Below are 18,140 nucleotides of genomic sequence, written 5' to 3' on the forward strand. Positions count from 1 at the left end.
CGCTGCTCGAGTCCTCACTAACACTAAGAAAGTGGATCACATCACTCCTGTTCTGAAGTCTTTACACTGGCTTCCTGTGTGTCAAAGAATAGATTTCAAAATACTGCTGCTGGTTTATAAAGCACTGAATGGTTTAGGCCCAAAATACATTACTGACCTCCTGCTAAACTATGAACCATCCAGATCTCTCAGGTCTTCAGGGACTGGTCAGCTTTCTGTCCCCAGAGTCAGAACTAAACATGGTAAAGCAGCGTTCAGTTATTATGCTCCAAATATCTGGAACAAACTCCCAGAAACCTGCAGGTCCGCTGCAACTCTGACTACTTTTAAATCCAGGCTGAAGACTTTTCTTTTTGTCACTGCTTTTATTTGAACTATTCATATCTTAAACTGCACTGTAACTTTTATCCATGTACTTTTTCTTGTAATGTTTAATTGAACTATTTATATTTTAGACTGCACTGTAACTTTTATCCATGTATTTTTTTCTTAATGTTTATTTGATTAGCTTTTCTTTTTTAATGCTTGCTCTTTTTTTTTTTTTTTGTTGTGTAAAGCACTTTGAATTGCCTTGCGTTGAAAAGTGCTCTATAAATAAACTTGCCTTGCCTTGCCTTATTATTATTATTCTAAAACGATGTAATAACTTTTAAAACTTTTTCAGTCACTTGCCCCATGCATTCAGCAGCAGCAGGCCACTCACTTTGATTTGATCCCGTTATAAATGTCATCATTTCGACAATAAATACATGCTACATAAACGTTATCTTGCACATTTTATCTAACCATCTCCGTTTCTAACTTTCAATATATTTTAAAAGAGATCTCACTCTCTCATCTGCGTGCGGGGGCGGGGCCTCACAGACACGCTGCATCTCTCTCTTGCTCACATACACGCTGCAGCGCTGTGCAGTGTGCACACAGTTCTGCCGGTAATGAATATTACATTTTGTGAGGAAACTTTTCCACCAATAATTCCAATAAGTATTCCAAAATGTATTCACTTCAGGTTTACGAAAGTAACTGTAATCAGATTACTCGTTTTTCAAATGTATCACCAGCTGAATACAGTTAGCCTACTTGATTTTTGTATTCTGATTACGTAACGCCGTTACATGTATTCCATTACAACCCAACCCTGCTTCTAGGCTACTGTCCCGCAGCTCCTGCCTCTCTGTTGGACTCTGTCTGTAGCGGGGCTACTGCTGTGTTGCGGAGTGCACAAAGCACTCTTCACAACGAAGGATCACTTCTTCTTCAAGGCAGGGAAGGTTTCGCAGTACGCATTCCACTGACTCGCAGCTGCTGCCTCTCTGTTGGACTCCGGTACTGCACCTTACTCACGAGAACGCAGTAACCACTCCGCCAACGCCACAGTCACCCCCGTCGTGCGTGCCGGATGAGAATGTCTGGCGGGCCGGATGTGGCCCGCGGGCCGCCAGTTGGTGGTCACTGCCATACACTAATGCCCTCGATTGGTCTCTGTGTGTCATTCAAGCTCGGGAGGGTGTGTGTGTGTGTATGTGTGGCGCGAGCGAGCGAGGGAGAGAAAGCGCGCACACCGGTTACGTGTAGGCTATTGTTGTTGTTAGCATCTGGTGCTAGCTAGCTGCGCTAACGGATATAAGGAGCTGTTTCAACAAAAAGGTGGAGGAGAGTCCTCTCCTGTCAGACTGAGAGACTGATAACTACAGCTCAGGTGAGGTAAAGGACTCTGCTGAGTGTTAGATAGTTAACTTAGTTCTCAGTGGGTCTCACGGTTTGGTCACCATTCATGTAAACACATATTTCCATTTGAAGGGAGAGTGATTAGTAAATATGCATGAATAATAATAAAAAAACGTTAACTAGGTGAAAAAATGTAAGATACACTTTAAAAACTTGTTGAGAGCTAAAACTAGTCTTTGCTGCTGCCTCATATGCGGCTTTCACACCAGCGCTTTTCAGTTTCTAGCTCCGAGCGGGAGCTTTTCTGGTTCAGCTCCGGTTTCCCTTTTCAGCTCCCGCTCTGTGCACACCGCCCACTGGCGCCCCAGAGCTGCCCCTGCTGCGTCATGACGTCACCGTTTACATCGCTGATTTCCCCCCCAACGGCAGCCATTACGGCAGCTCACAACAACAACTGCGTCGGGTCGATGATCGTGTTGCTTTTAATCACACGAAGCCAGAATAATTGAATAACGACTTCTCCAACCTTATACTTTGCTCCAGAGTGCCGTGGTTCATTGTTTATTAAGTGTGTTTCTGCAGCATTTACCGACCGCTGCAGTGCTGGCTGCTCTTCCACGGGAGTTTATTCTCCCGTTAGCTCCCGGTTAGCTCACACTGCAGCGGCCGCTCTAAAGTATTCACTGTCCGACTCACACAAGCAGCTGATGCATATCCCCAGTTCCCCTTAGCCTAAGTGAATGTGTGTCAGTCTGAATTGACACTGTTTGGTATCACAACGCTGTTATGAAAGTTTCTCTGGTATAAAACGGGTGATGTTAGCATAGCAACCGAAGCTAAAACTGACTACTTGCATCCGATAGCTGCAATAATACAAAACAACACGTCTGCCTCTCTCCACAATGATCGATAACAGTGAACGGATGGTCAAAGTAAGGCACAAATAAACAGAATCACACGAAGCCTGGTTAGTGTTGCCTGACTTTATAAAGTGTGTTTATAGGCACTACTGCTTGTAGGCAGGCATAACAGTCGACCCATGGGAGGTGGGTTTAGTTTCCTGCACGCCTCGACGTAAGAGAGACGTAAGCGACGTCACCTCTTAGCTCCAAAGCTCTTGCCTCTGGACCGACAATTTTTTGGAGCTGGAAATGAAGCGGATTCCGGAGCTAAGAGCCGGCGCAGCTCCGGTGTGAACTGGAAAACCCAGCGCTTTTCAGGCTCTAGCTCCGAGCCGGAGCTGAAAAGGCGCTGGTGTGAAAGGGGCAAAAGAGGAGAAGGGGGGAGAGGGGGGAGACAGGAGAGGCTGATTCAGGAGCACAGACACACTCACAACTATAAATGAACCAAAAACAAATAAATAAACAAGTTTCAATGTTTTTTCATATTGGATATGGTATGTTATTGGTTATGGCCATGTTATTATGATTTTATGATTATTTAAATGTATACAGTTCTGTTTCATGTGGGTGTAGTCTCTCTTTATTTCCCCCGCAAAATGCACCAGATTGATGCATTTAAGTCCAACATTTACCGGGGGAGCATGCCCCCGGACCCCCCTATAGGATTTGAGGAACACCCCCACTTAAAATATGTTCACATCAATTGGTTCCTAAATAGATTTGCACATTTGTTTAAATAGTAACCCATCTCCATATGTTTATTTTTTGGTAGTAGATTTAGACTAGAGGGCTATCACTATGGGCAGCAACGCTGTAAATATTGACTAATAAATCCCGCAAAATGGCACAAAAAACTGGTAGTTGGCCTGGCTGGGTGTATAATTCCCGGCCTGACTTATTGTCCCAGTCCGGCCCTGAGTACAGCTGGTGGTATGGTTGGTGCCGTCGATCAGCAGCCGCCTGTGAGAGAGGCGGAGATCCCGGTAGATCAGTGTTTCTCAAACTTTTTCATACCAAGGACCACTTAACCAATAAAAAAACACTCGCGGACCACCTCACTCCACACATATCCAAAAAACACATCGTTTTTTACAAATCGCCTGGAAATTGCACAAACAAGTGGCAACATGTGTGATGAAGGTGCTTATCTGGGCTCTATCATGCAATCGAAAGTGAAACTTAAAGAGCCTGTGACAGCATCCCAACAACTGTTGTGCAATGAAATATTGGGCTACTAGTAATCTCGAACCGTCAGTTTAAAAAAGAAAAAGCGATACCGTTCCGTTAAATATCAATAATTTCGAACATCGCGGGAAATTCCTTCGACTCATTTTGAAGTTTTGGGGGAAGCCGGAAGTGACGTCAATGCGGGGAACGCTTCGAGAGCCAAACACGGACAAGTGTGTTGTCATGCGTAGAAATGGTGAATTACTGAGATTAGGCACGTTAATAATGTTTTAATGAAGTTGACTACAGTATATTCATATTTGTCAGTGCTTTCATGTCAATTCGGCGAACATAAACATAAATGATCGTGGTGAAGATGATGATTACATTAGGATTACAAATCGGGAGTGAGAGCTGCTGAATTTCCTCCCGTCAGATGTGATATAAAAACAAATCGATTATTTTGTAGTTGTAAACTCAAGTGGATGAAACTACATTTATTAGTGCTTTCATGTCAATTCGGCGAACATATGAACACATTAAATGATCGTGAGGATGATGATTAAAAATCGTTTGTTTGAGCCGGTCTGCATTTCCTGATGAGAAAACAAACCGATGCTTTTTGTAGTTGTAGTACACCAACAACATGGATTAAACGTGTGGTTTTTTTACCACAATGTTGGGGAAATGAATGGATAAAATGCACGGATTATTATTATTATTCCCACTCCGATCGGGACACTAGGTCCACCGTTTCCCCGCAGCGAGGCTCCCCCCGTTGACAGTTTACGTGGGCTGGGTGCAGTGGCGGACTGGCCATCGGGACGAATCCCGATGGGCCGGTACCGAAGTGGGCCGGTCGGATAAGTCACTAGCACATCCCCCATAGGCGGCGCGTGAGGCTCAGGTTTGAGAAGGCTAAATAACTTCTTTACCTGACGCTGCCCGCCTCCGGCATCTATAGAATAGAGATCAACTCAGTGTGCGGAGTTTAAATCTCTCAAGTCATATTACAGGATAAAGGAAATACAGTTTAAACTGCCGTATGCAGAGAAGACGCCGACGTGTCGCACTTATCATTCATATTACATCATCAATCAGATCATCGATCATATAATATCATATATTTCCTTATCTGAGTCAGCTTCTCCAGCCTCATCTGGCCGTGCAACACTCACAGTGTCACAGACTGTATGCAGAAGTATTATTTAACACATTATGTTGACGAAACACTCGAGACAAATGTAATTAAAGTCAGATCCACTCGTGTCTTAGACGTGAACGCGCTCTCAGCTGGAGAGAGAAACCCTGGCTTGATTTACCGAGTTGATAACCAGCGTCGTAGGACCGCTTAGCGAGATCTCGTTTGTTAGTTTGTTGTTGTTAGTTTGTTTGTTACTCAAACATATCCAGGGTCTGTTTAACTGGCTTCGTAGTACAGGGCACAGGTGGCTAGCAGCACTAATGTCAAAGACACAGACATTATACATTATATTTGTATTTTACCAGGATGCAGTGACACAAATATTTACATATTTACATTTACTATCTACAGCACCCGCCGCCCCTGACATCCCCCACTCCCCCGATGACAATTTACTAGCGGTACCGAAGTGGGCCGGTCGAGAGTCCCGGGATGATTTTTAGTCCCATTCCACCACTGACATGACCATATGATCGCCCATATTGACGCACCTCATTCCTAAACTTCTAACAGATACAACATAAACCGATCCTTCAGCCTCATATGAGCTCTCAGACACGTTCAACATTAACCTGTCATCGCTGTCTGAGCTTGCTGTTGTGTGCGCCGTCGTGCGTTTACATCTGACTGTATATATATAAAGGTTTACATGCAGATGCTGGGATCCTGGACGGTGCAGCTGGAGCGCTGTGCCCGCAATGACGTCACCCATCATTTGGCGGGACTTGAAGAATCCGCGAGAAGATCCAGAAAATTGTCAACATTGAAGGCAGATTAATGGTTATCAAAGTACAAATATCCAAAATCAGTTCAGTAACGGTTTTCAAGGGGACAATATGTACTCAAATTGATGGGTTTGGATGATGGGGGAAAACCGTGTCACAGGCTCTTTAAGCTTGTTCCATTGCGGAGATATTCCCGCGAGAGTGCGAAAAACTTAAATAAATGTATTTATTTCAAATGTGAAATGTTACCAATATACTCACGGACCACTAGGGGGCGCTCACGGACCACCAGTGGTCCGCGGACCACACTTTGAGATGCACTGCGGTAGATCCTCTGGTTATTCTCCAGCAGAGTGGTCAGGCCTTGGACTCCCATCCTGGACAGAGTTTTGGAGGAGCCAGTGGACGGACTCTGCTCTTATAGGAGCTGCTGCACCTCAACCCTCCCTTAAGTTTCACTTTCCTCACATCACCGTAGCTCCCAGTCTCTGCCTTCTCTCCACCGTGTTAAGTCATTATTTAGATATTAAGTCATTAATTTGTAATATTAAGTCATTTTTTTAAATATTAAGCCATTATTTATAATATAACGTTTTTATTTTTGAAATATAAAGTTTTTATTTTGAAATATAACGTTTTTATTTTGTAATATAAAGTCTTTATTTTGTAATAGAAAGTCTCTATTTTGTATTATTCATTCATTATATTTGAGATATTAACTTATTTAAAAAAGTTCCTCATTGAAATGACTTACTTGCCTCCCTTGGCAGGAATGTTTTTGTAAAGTTTAGAAACGGAAAGTGAAACTCAGAGGAACAATTTCGTTTTAACCATACAGTCTATGGTTTGACCCCAAGTGCTCCTCTGGCAAGCGCGGGGGCACAGGTCCTGGAACCACCTTGATGGAAAATGGGTCAAATCTACTGCAGGGGGGCACCTAAATAATTGTTGAATGTTTTGAAAGTTTTGATTAGATATATGAACTCAACCGAGAAAGCAACACTACTCTTAATATGATTTATTTATTTAATGTATTATTTGATCAATACATTAGTTTTAAGAGCTTTCGTTCACACATTTTCCATTAGGCCCTAATGTAACCTTAACTATTGTGTGTAGTGGTAAACTAAAATGTTATGGGGACATACAGATTCAGCCTTTAATGATCCAAGGGCAGGGCAGGTGAATACAACTATGCCATGAATGGAGGAGAGACGTTGGTATAATTATTACTATTCACCAAAACATTATTAATAATGTTTTGCAAACTTTATTGTTGGTGTCAGAAATCACCATTTGTTGATTCCCTACCTGCAGTGGCGCCTCCAGAAATGTATCATAGGGGTGGCCAAATGGGGCCACTGAAAATCTTGGGGTGGCCCACCAAAACCAAGCATTTAATTGTTGTAAAAGTATAGACTTGATGAAAACAATGGCAAAGAGAATCACCTACTGATATACTTTGGTTTCTTATTTTACATTTTCTGATACTATTCATCTGAAGTGAATATAATACGGATAGTTAACATTTGACTTCAAACAACATTTAAAAGAACCTTGTTTTGTGTTATGTATACATGTGTTGGTGATTTATTGTTTTGTTTTTTATTAGGGCCGGGACTTTAACGCGTTAATTAAGATTAATTAATTACACAAAAATTAACGCGTTAAAAAAATTAACGCATTTTAATCGCACTTATTTTTGCACAGCGGAACTTTTCTCACTGGATGAGTTTCAGGCGTACCGATTATACTAGAGCACCAACTAACATTCATGACTTCAGCATGGGACTTCAAACAACAACAAACCACGGTGAACAATAATCAAACATGAACGAACAAGCTGATGAGACCGCTTTGGTCGGCCCCGTGGATGGGAAATTTAGTTTTAAAAAACGGACGGATGGAAGCGTCGACAAGAGCACGGTTGTGTGCAAATTATGCAAAAAAGAATGTGCACACAAGCCTAAAGTATCACCTAAATGCAAAGCATGTAGCAGCTAGCGTGGACGTTAGCCCGACTCCGAGTGCAAGGAACCACACCCTGACCCAACCCACACTCAACCAGATGACTGGTTTCAGGGCCAGGATAAGTAAGTCCACGTCTGAGAAAATAACCAACTCCCTGGCTCACTGGATTGCACTCGACTGGCAGGGCTCGACATTAAGGACTGCCCGATGGCCCGGGGCCATCTAGTATTTAGCTCGGGCAATGAAGCCTCACCTGCTGGTTGCCCGATCGGGCAATCTATTATGCCAGTATCATGCAGCTCGCGGATCCAGTAATGAGTGACCCGACAGTAAAACTAAACATATCTATAACTAGTTTAGGTAGTTTGAGAGGTAATTAAAATAGCTACGTGTGATATTCTAACCTGAAGTGTGTGTTTTGTTCCGCTCACCGCTGCATGTGGTTATGCAGAGCTGCGTGTCGAGTCTCGACTCGTCAGCAGCAGCTGATCTCTCTCTCCCGTCAGATTAGACTTCACTCGCGTTTATGTCCAAATCGATCAGATCCAGCTAGTTATAGCTAATGATATGACTACCTGCTTATTAAAAGACAACTACACAATAAGTGTCGCAATGCAACTGGATGAGGCCACAAAGTATAGCGCAGCATTATGCATTTGTTTACATGCCCACCGGAACCCCGAGGCATTACCAACAGATCAACGCACAATCAACCCATACAGGACATCTCTTTCTCCACAATAAGTGTTAGACATTAGAGTTGACTATTCTTGTCTGTCACATACTCTTCTTGTCTGTCACATAAGTGGCGCAACTGAAGCGGTATTGCTCTAAAGGGAAATTATTTTGACCGAAGATATTTAGATTTGCCGGCTAACGGGAACTCTGACGTGTGCTTCGCGGATGCGCTCGGCTCCTCTCGACTGCTGCTCGGGTCTGCTCGGTCAGCTTCCGGATGAGGAGGCATTCGTTCGACCAACTTACAGTAGTTAACATTACAAACATTTTTAACAGGGGCCATAATAGTGTAAATAATGTTTGTTTTGGCAGTTATAACTGAATGTAATGTTTTCTACTTTTTTCCATCTGGGAAGGCATTTGCCCTCATCAGATGGAAAGTGTTTTGACCAACAACTTAAGTATTTCTTAAAGCTATGCAGGGCATGCAAGCGAGCAAACACAAACAAGAACAAACAAGTGAAATGAAGAATAAAATTGAAATTATACAATATAATATTGTGGTGGTTCATCTTATAATTCAGTCTAGAGAATGCACCAGACAGCATCTAAGACCTGCAAAAATCAAAATTTTCTAGGGGGACGGAGGCCCCCCAAACCCTTCGTGCCATTTCGTCCACGTGCATTTTTCAGGGCAATCTCTATTGGGCTCAGGGCCATCTGTAAATTAGCTTAGATGGCCCACACTTGGACTGTAGACCACTTGGAGTAAAATCCATGTGAAAATTGCTTCTCACTGTTCTCAGGTCAAATATGTATATTTGATTAAAAATGCGATTAATTTCGATTAATTAATTACAAAGCCTCTAATTAATTAGATTAATTTTTTTAATCGAGTCCCGGCTCTATTTTTTATACATGCTAGTTGTTCTTTCCTTTTAAAAAGACAAATACAGCTTAATTAAAATAAGTTCCTTTATTATAATGCACAAAATGTTCAGCATTCTCAACACATACAATACACAACAGCAACACAACATGTTCTTCAGTTATATTATGTCTCTAGGTTATAAATTGTTTTAGACTGAACAAAGCTGTTTGTGTCACACTGGGATCAAAGATGATTGACATGACTTTATTGAATCAAGTTTTAAAACATGACTATTTTATTTCAACAGGACCCAAAAACACAAGGGGTATACAATGGTAAATACATACTGTGATTGAACACAAAAACACCATCTATTATTGACCTTTATAGCAAATTCAAAACATTATAAATGATACAAAACACCACCTTTTGGTATTAGACAGAAAATAGGTGACGAGACATTCTATTTTTTAGATTAGGCCACTGTGGTGAGAGTAATACATATAGCTTGTATTCCATTTGTTTTGAAAATGTATATTTATACTTTATAAACAAACTGTCACCCTTTTTTTAAATTAGCATACAGAACATTATGAAAACAAACTTGACTAATGGTCGGCTCATAACCTCAGAACACAGAAGAGGAAACACTGCATAGATTCTCGTTTCATTTTGAAGGAGCTGCAGACCTAAAGTGTGTAGAAGACTTAAATGATTAAAAAGGTCACAATCACATTAATAAAACTGTACTTAGGTTTTAGTTTCACTTTTACAACACAGAGTTCCACATGTACTTTCTAGCATGTGAAAGTACATGCTACTTTCACATGTGTGAGGAGTAGCATAGGGCTCCTCACTAGCCCTATGCTGCTGCTCCCCTGCCAGCTCTGTCTCTCCTTTACTCATCTTCTTCTTCAAATAAGAAAATGTCTGTTGACTTTCTCTTCATTTTCTGCAAATTGACATTACACACAGCAGTGATTAATAGTAGCCTACGCATTACACCAGCCCAGCATACCGACATCAGCTAACGTTAGCTTAGCAAGCTAAACTAACGCTAACTAGGATAGCTGCCAAAGTGTGTTTACAGACGAATTATACCTGAAGTCAAGCCAGCCTTTACTGAGACCCGAGCCTGTTGTCCAGGTCTTCCAGCGTTTTTCTCGTTTTAATGCCATTGAACACACATTTTGATGAGAATAACAGCTAAAGGTAAGCATATCTCCGTTTTTTGCTACCTAAAGCTAACACACTAGAGCCTAAAGTGTTGTGGGGCTTAACAGGCAACGCACGTGTACGACTTACCTTCTAGAAGTCAGTAGAAAGAAACGTTTTGCTGCAACCTGCTGCTGTCTGTGCGAATCTCAGAGTGGTGCGTACAAGTATCAGAGTAGTGCGCTCGAGTATCAGAGTGGTGCGCCGAGTATCAGAGTGTTACCATGGTAACAGAGGGAGAGGGAGGGGCTGCAGTATGAACGTTGGAAGCTCAAATCAAGTGACTCGCTGGCTGTGTATTTGTTGTTAAATATCAGATAAACTACTACGCATACGTGACTGGCAAGGCGGTGTGTGTGGTGGGGGGGCCAACAAATATATCAGGGTGGCCATGGCCCCCCCTGGCCCCCCCTGCTGGCGCCACTGCCTACCTGACCTGAGATCAGTCTCTATCTTCCCGCCACCCCACCCTCACCTAATCACTTGCTTATCTGCCCGCTTCTCATTAACATGTCGGCTAATTATGCAGCTGCAGACCGGGAGGTTTCACAGGTTTAAATCAAACGTCCCTCTCTATGGGAGCAGCGTTTCAGGTGAGGAAGCAGCAGAGGAAGTGCAGTCCAACATGAGGCCAAACATGACTCTCGTGGTGCTGCTACTGCTAGCGGTGTGTTTCCTCGGTGTGTGCACGCTCTCACATGTGGAGGAGATGAAGACCCAGGAGCGGCTCTTCCTCGGCTCTCTGGGGCTCTCCGGGCTGCCTCAGCCGGCGGGGAGCCACCAGTCCCGGCGCCATGTCCCCTCCGCGGTCTGGAGGATGTTCCGGAGGTCAGAGAACATGAAGGCCCGGGAGAGCGACCCCTGCACGGTGTCAGAGTACGGAGTACGCGGCAACATCATCCGATACGTTCAGGACCAAGGTAAAATGATGTGTAATGTGAATTATATGGAGAGGACAAGTGTGCTCATAAAACCATAATCTAGAAGTTTGAAGTGTACCGTAGTTGCTTACACATAACCAGGACTCCTAAGTCATATGCAGAACACCTGCATTGCTTTAAATATCCAGTTCTAAAAATGTTTACACCACATCTTCATATAAGTAAAAATGTTTGTCTTTTTTAAAACATAAAATGACCAATTTATTCTACAGCCAGTACAATACACATAGGCCTATCAATAAATGTAGGAGAAAATTGACTAAATTATATGTGCATTCACCAGCCCTAACTTTAGGAACAGCTCACTACATTTGTTTTTGCATTTAATTAAAAGATACAGTTTCTGAATTACTTATTTATTCTGGACCTTTAGTTTGAGTAAATGTATTGCTTATCAAAGTGTTTTTAAGGAGTGCAAACAGTCTTCATTTTTTGTCAACATTTATTTTAAATAAGACTATAAACGTTTTGAATTATACTGCAAATGTGCTTTAGTTAAAAATGCAAAGTGAGTACAACCGCAGTGTTTGTTTGAATGAGAAGTCATTGGTCATGACACATTATTCTTCTATGATTTAGGTTATCATGCAGCCCATCTCCACTTATAAACCCCTGCTGTTAAAATGCTCCTCTCCCCGCTGATGTGTTGCAGGCAGGCTGGTGTCTGGCTGGAGCAGCAGCTGTCAGGCCTGTCTGGAGAAGCAGCTTTACTTCAACATGTCCATGCTGCAGCCTGTGGAGCTGCTGTCTCTGGCTCAGCTGGAAATCAAGTTCCACTGGAAGCCCTTCAGTTCTGCGGAGCTCCTGCTGGGGCCACGGACCCTCAGTGTGTCTCTGTATAAAGTGATTCGAGCCACGCTAAGGGGTGCCAATCCCCAGGCTAACCGCAGACTCCTGCTGTCCCAGTCGGTCCAGCTGCAGCCTGAGCCCTCCTCCGTCACCTTGGACCTCACCTCCCTGGCAGAGAGCTGGCGCAAACCGGGACGCAACTACGGTTTGGTTTTGGAGCTCCTGCCTTTCAGCGTAGATGCGAAAGAGCTTCTTCCTTTTCACCCTGGGAACTTCCTTCCTCTGGAAACAGCCTTCACCCTGCCACTGATTCAGGCCATGCTGGTGGCGGTCTCCCTGAACCCCCACCAGTGTCGCACCAGACAAAGAAGGAACGCCATCCACCTCCCAGTGACCCCCAGCAACGTGTGCAAGGCCCGCCGCCTCTACATAGACTTCAAGGACGTGGGCTGGCAGGACTGGATCATCGCCCCGCAGGGCTACATGGCCAACTACTGCCACGGCGAGTGCCCGTTCCCGCTCAGTGAGAGTCTGAACGGGACCAACCACGCCATCCTGCAGACCCTGGTGCACTCCCTGGACCCCAACGGCACCCCCCAGCCCTGCTGCGTCCCCATCCGCCTCGCCCCCATCTCCATGCTGTACTACGACAACAACGACAACGTGGTGCTTCGGCACTACCAGGACATGGTGGTGGATGAGTGCGGGTGTAGATGATGTCTGTGGAGTTTTCTAAATATCAAATATCCAACAGTTATTTTTGTATCTTCTTGGTGTTTAAGTGTCTCAATTTCCTTATTACACCTCATGCTGTTTGATTGTTTGTTTCATTGCAAAATGTTCTTTGCACTCAAGGATTTTATAGATTTTTTTAACATTTATACTTGTTATCCAAGAAACGTTGACACGTCTCTTAATATGAAGTTAATACAAATTGCAATAAAGTGGAGGATTTACTTTGAAAGACGAATTATTTTTAATCATTCATTAGAGGTTTTTGTACTTATCCATACTTTAAATCAGGGTCGGAAAGTCAAATGACCTGGGGGCCACTGTCCAGGTGCTTCTCTCCTGTGGGAACCCTCAAAGGTGTCTGTGAAAAATAATCCAGTTTTTTCCTTCAAGGATTTTGACCTTGAAATGTGCCTTCTGTACATGGTGTGTGCTGACTTTAATGAAAGAGGCCTCCATGTTTTGTGTTTTATCTCTGGGAAGATTGCCATTCATCCAATCCCTTTTGTATTTTCAGCCTTCTTCCCCTATCGAATTTCTCACATGAAACTAAAAAGTTGATGGTCTATCATACTGTTAATTACAATAGTTTCAGGGCTAATCTAAAACTGAGCAACTATTCTTTCCTTCTCATCTCACTTGTCCCTAGCATCTTGCTCGGCTTTTATGTGCAATAATGTTGCTTAAGTAAGTCTTTACATCGGAACAAAAGATTAAGGTAGACTAAACGACAGAGTCACATTTGAGAAGCTGAAAACTTGAATGTTTGGTATTTTTTTCTTGAGGTGATTAGAGAATATCTACTTAATAATACTGCGCAAATGACGATTAAAAACGTGCATCTTTTTAGAAAGCAACTGCTCATTCCAAAGAGCTGTTAAACAGTATTTGCGCTATAAGACTATCAAATTCTCAATACAGTCCTCATGCAACCAGTTTTTCCTTTGCAGATTTGGTAGGTTTTGGAATATGATATTTAATGAATATTATGGATTTTCTTTTTAATGGAAAATAAAAAATTCATATTGATAGAAATATTCAAACGTTGAAATATTCAGTTTCACTGACAGACAACAGCAACTGTTTCATCTAGGCCTACTAAAGAAGAAATTAACCATCTCACTGTGGCAGCGGGGTGTGGTTAGGGCGCCAGCTGCTCGAGTGATGCCAGTGTCAGCTGTCCGGCCGGGGACCAGACAGCTGATCAGAATCAGGTAATCAGTCACTGCAACCTGGTTCTGGTCTGTCTTGCAGTAGGCTGGATCATGGGAGGACGTTGTCGGCTGGAAAAAGGACCTGTAAAGACCCCGCACCGGCAACGTGTATATTTGTGTTTTTGATCTTTTGGACAATAAACCTCTGTTTTTGCACCCAAACCCTTCTCCCTCCGGCCCTTTTTAAACTGTGTGTGAGCGGAGAGGCTCACACTCACCTTCCTGCCTGATAACACCCCCACAGCCAGCCAGGCAGACAGACCACTGGGGTTGCCATGACGACGACCGATCGCTGCAGCAACCAGGGGGAGGCTGACGGGTTGTTGTAATTAGTGAGCGATACAGAGAGAGAGTTTGGGGTGTAAAGGATGAGAGAAAAGACCCATTTTAACATAATGTTGGCTCCCTAATGTTGCAAGTAGAATGGGACTTTTAGAAATATGGTCTTTAACAATCACCAGACTGTTCCACATATTTTTATACCATTATTGACCATTTCTGTTATTGATCATTCTTCAGACACTGTAAAACAACATCATTAATGTTGCAAAATGTTCACCTTAATCTTTTACTTTGAAAAAAAACATTTTACACACAGTCAATACTTAATCATATTCCGCTTGTTACACCACATGTTGAATTGCTAAAACATTGAAATGTCAAATGGTTGTGTAGATGTATGCATTTTATTACAGAAATCTTTATTATCTTGACACAAAGCTCAAATTAATGTTCTGTCATTTGAACAATAAACTGAACTATAAATATCTAAAGAACATTTATTTGCATTTTATCATTTCTTTGCAATTAGGCACATTGTTTTAACCCATGAGCATCCCAGTACATCTGGTTCTATTACACTGTCCACTGAAATCAATTCAAACATCTCTAATTCTTATAAGCTGTTGGATCTTAAAGCAGTAAAGACTTTCATTTTTCTTTTTTACAACCCTTTGTTTAGACATTCATGTTTATTGTTCTGCCAATGTTTTTTAATCATACTGTTCTTATATGTAACAATTGTTCTGAAACGGGAGAGAGAGAGAGTGGAGCAGCAGAGATAGATGGGGAAAGGAAGAAGCCTGAGGCTCTTCAACAGTATTTTGCTGTCAAAGACAAAGTAATTTCCACTTTACCCTCTGGGGCCCACAATACACACTCCATCTCCAACAGTCAGACTCACAGAAGTGTTTTTTCTTCCTGTCTTGAAAACTAAAACACTTGCTCTCTCCCTTCCTCCCAAATGAATATTCCCTCAGTTACAAACGAGTCACAGAGTCAAATTATCTTGAAGCTGTGCGGCGTCAGTGCTGAAGCCTGGGGACACCCTCAGAACACACAAGAGAGTTCAACCTTTGGTGACTGGGTCCGGGAGAAATACACGTCTGTTAATATGCTAGCAGCGTGGGGCTGTGGTCCCGAAGACTTCTGGATGCACCGTCATGATGTGATCTTCCCACATGCAGGATGAATTGTAATGGCTTCCTTAAAACTTTTATCTTACTTATCCAATTGTTCTAAAAGCCTACTTTGGTGCGTGACCAATTGCCAGCAAACTAAATTAAATTAGCATCCCCTCTACTTTGTGTTTAGTGCTTATTAGAAAATGTAAGACGTTGAACATTAAACATGTTGTCATAGACATAAGCATATACATTAAAGCACTTCTGAGCCATCAACCTAATACCTATTTAGTATTTAAGTTCATTTTAGGTCTTTGGCATTGCATGATGGTAAAATTAAAGTTATAGTTCTATCTGGCCTGCCGACCATGTGATAAACAACTCACAGAATGAACAACATTTCCGTTGTTTTGTGTCATCTTTCTACAAACAAAGTGTGCCACAGTCATTTAAAACACATTTTAAAATAGTGGCTCTAACAAAGTAATTGCAGTGATTTAGATATGATTTAATAGCGGTCTAACAAGCAGACTAGTGACAACAAATGCTTGATTTAGGGATTAGGTGATAAGAAAAACTAAATGTAGCATTTCCCTTGGTGGTGGTATGTAATACAAGTGTAATAAATAAAAATGGATAGATGAACCCATCTTTGCTTTCATTGACTGGTGTTACGACCATAGTTAAGATGTTATCGGACTCAGAGGATAATGGCTTTCTTCTCTCTTCCTTCCTCTGCAGTTTAGCTCTCCCGCATCTGCACAGTCAATGAGAAATGAATAATCAATATCAGTCAGGGAGGAGCCCGAGGAAGCAGTAAAACTCAGCCACCCTGACTGGATGTGGCTTCTCCCTCCGTCTGTCTCCAGTCTCCAGTACCTCTATCCATGTCTGTTTTTAAGGGAGGAAGCCATGATGATACTACATTTTAATTTAGACAATAGTATGCTTCCAGTTTGTGGCAAAGGCTCCTTCTGAATTGGCCCTGACCTCAAACACCTTTCGGATACACAGGAACATTGACTGTGAGTTAATGAACTAAAGTGTAATAGTTTGCATACTTTTCACTATATTGTGCAGCTTCTTACTTGTCTGTTTGCCATTGATATTTCGAGAGTTTGAATGTTTAACTTCTACTTATTATTTTTCTTTGCTTGAATTTAATCAAATCATAATGTCGAATACAAAAGCTTTGCAAGTGCTTGCTTCTTAATCCACTTTGCTGATTCCCACAGAACAGGATGTGATGGTTGGAGCCACTCTGCTGCTGCTCTAACTCCATAAAACCAGGGAACAAGCATTATGGTAATGACTTTAAAAGTCGATGGTGGAGGCATGATATTGAATAAAGCAGTCATACTAAAAAGGAGAAGAGGAAACAATAAATAACGTTGGTAAGTATTCAGCCTGTACTCAAGCATTGTACTTAAATTGCATCCTAAGAAGCTTAATACTTCCATTAAATGTAACATAAGTTCACCTTTGCAGCATTTTGGAGGAAAATATTGCACTTTCTATTGAACTACACTATTCTAAGTGAGTGACTTATTTTAGTAAAAGATCTAAATACCTCTGAAAATGAAGGGCAATTCTCTTTTATCAACCAGTAGGGGGCAATGTGGCTTCAGAGCTGACTCCCTGTAGTTGTATATTCACTGGTTGTAGTGTGTGTGTGTGTGTGTGTGTGTGTGTGTGTGTGTGTGTGTGTGTGTGTGTGTGTGTGTGTGTATGTAGTGCCAACATGAGGTTGCTGTTAGCAGTGGGTAGCTGCTGCGCTGACCACTGCAGAGCCCATTAGGTGTGAATCTTGGGGAGGATCAGTTGGTCTTCGTAAAAAACGATTCATTAAGTGAAGAAGGAAATCAGCTTTAATCAATATCTTTATATTAACAATTGATACAATGACATCTTGAATTTGATAAGCGTCACTGGTAGAATAAAAAAATGATCACCAAACTCTGCAGTCCCCTTATCTCTGCAGAGCATCTTTTTGCTAATTGTTTTCAGCTAAACTACTCTTGTGTCGTCCATGTTCCCAGTTTGCCTCTCTGGCCGAACACATGTGTTTCTGTGAGTCTCATTTCTATTCCATCACCCACCTGGACCCGGCCTAACATCACACCTGCCTGCAACCCGCTCATCACCTCTCCTGCAAATCAACCTCGGCTATTCTCTGGCTCTTTACCACGTCATTTTCTCAGCTACAGTAAAGGTCATTCAGTTCATCGTCTTTGGAAGTATTTGTGTGTGTTTTTAAGCCTCCACCATTGTTACTCTGCATTTTGACCATACTTTAAACTTTCATTCCTTCACCCACCTCTAGTCCAGTGTTTGGGTCCAACTATCTGCATCGCACAGGCATTTCCTTGATGTTGCTGTGTTTGTTTTGTGGCCGTTTGGCTATACAACCATTAGAGCCCTAAAGATACACTGTAAAACATTGTGTGTCACTGCTGTTACAGCTGCAAATAGATGTGTTCACATTAGCACCATTAATGTGAGTAGATGATCATATGAGTGGCAAAGATGACATCGAGACACATATTCTCTCTCAAACACACAGACTCATCGTTCCACTGACCTCCATAGTGAGTACAGCAATATCCCGGCTGATAGGACAAACACTCTGACTAATGTCCTCTCTCTCACACACACACACA

General features: G+C 42.3%; 1 protein-coding gene across 2 annotated transcripts; it reads left to right on the top strand.

Moving 5' to 3' along the window:
* Window positions 1-1,636: 1,636 nt before the first annotated feature.
* On the top strand, window positions 1,637-13,095 carry gdf3 (growth differentiation factor 3). 2 transcript variants are annotated; one of them, XM_071207051.1, is made up of 3 exons: window positions 1,637-1,699; window positions 10,987-11,321; window positions 11,995-13,095. In XM_071207051.1, exons 2-3 carry the CDS (start codon window positions 11,027-11,029, stop codon window positions 12,846-12,848), a joined length of 1,149 nt encoding a protein of 382 aa, XP_071063152.1. In that variant the 5' UTR covers window positions 1,637-1,699; window positions 10,987-11,026; the 3' UTR covers window positions 12,849-13,095. The 2 variants fall into 2 exon arrangements, with proteins under 2 accessions (XP_071063152.1, XP_033966339.1); XM_034110448.1 differs by lacking the exon at window positions 1,637-1,699 and having other exon boundaries at window positions 10,920-11,321.
* Window positions 13,096-18,140: the final 5,045 nt, after the last annotated feature.

Source organism: Pseudochaenichthys georgianus, chromosome 21 (genome assembly GCF_902827115.2).
Source record: "Pseudochaenichthys georgianus chromosome 21, fPseGeo1.2, whole genome shotgun sequence".
In the NCBI taxonomy this organism is placed as follows: Eukaryota; Metazoa; Chordata; class Actinopteri; order Perciformes; family Channichthyidae; genus Pseudochaenichthys; species Pseudochaenichthys georgianus.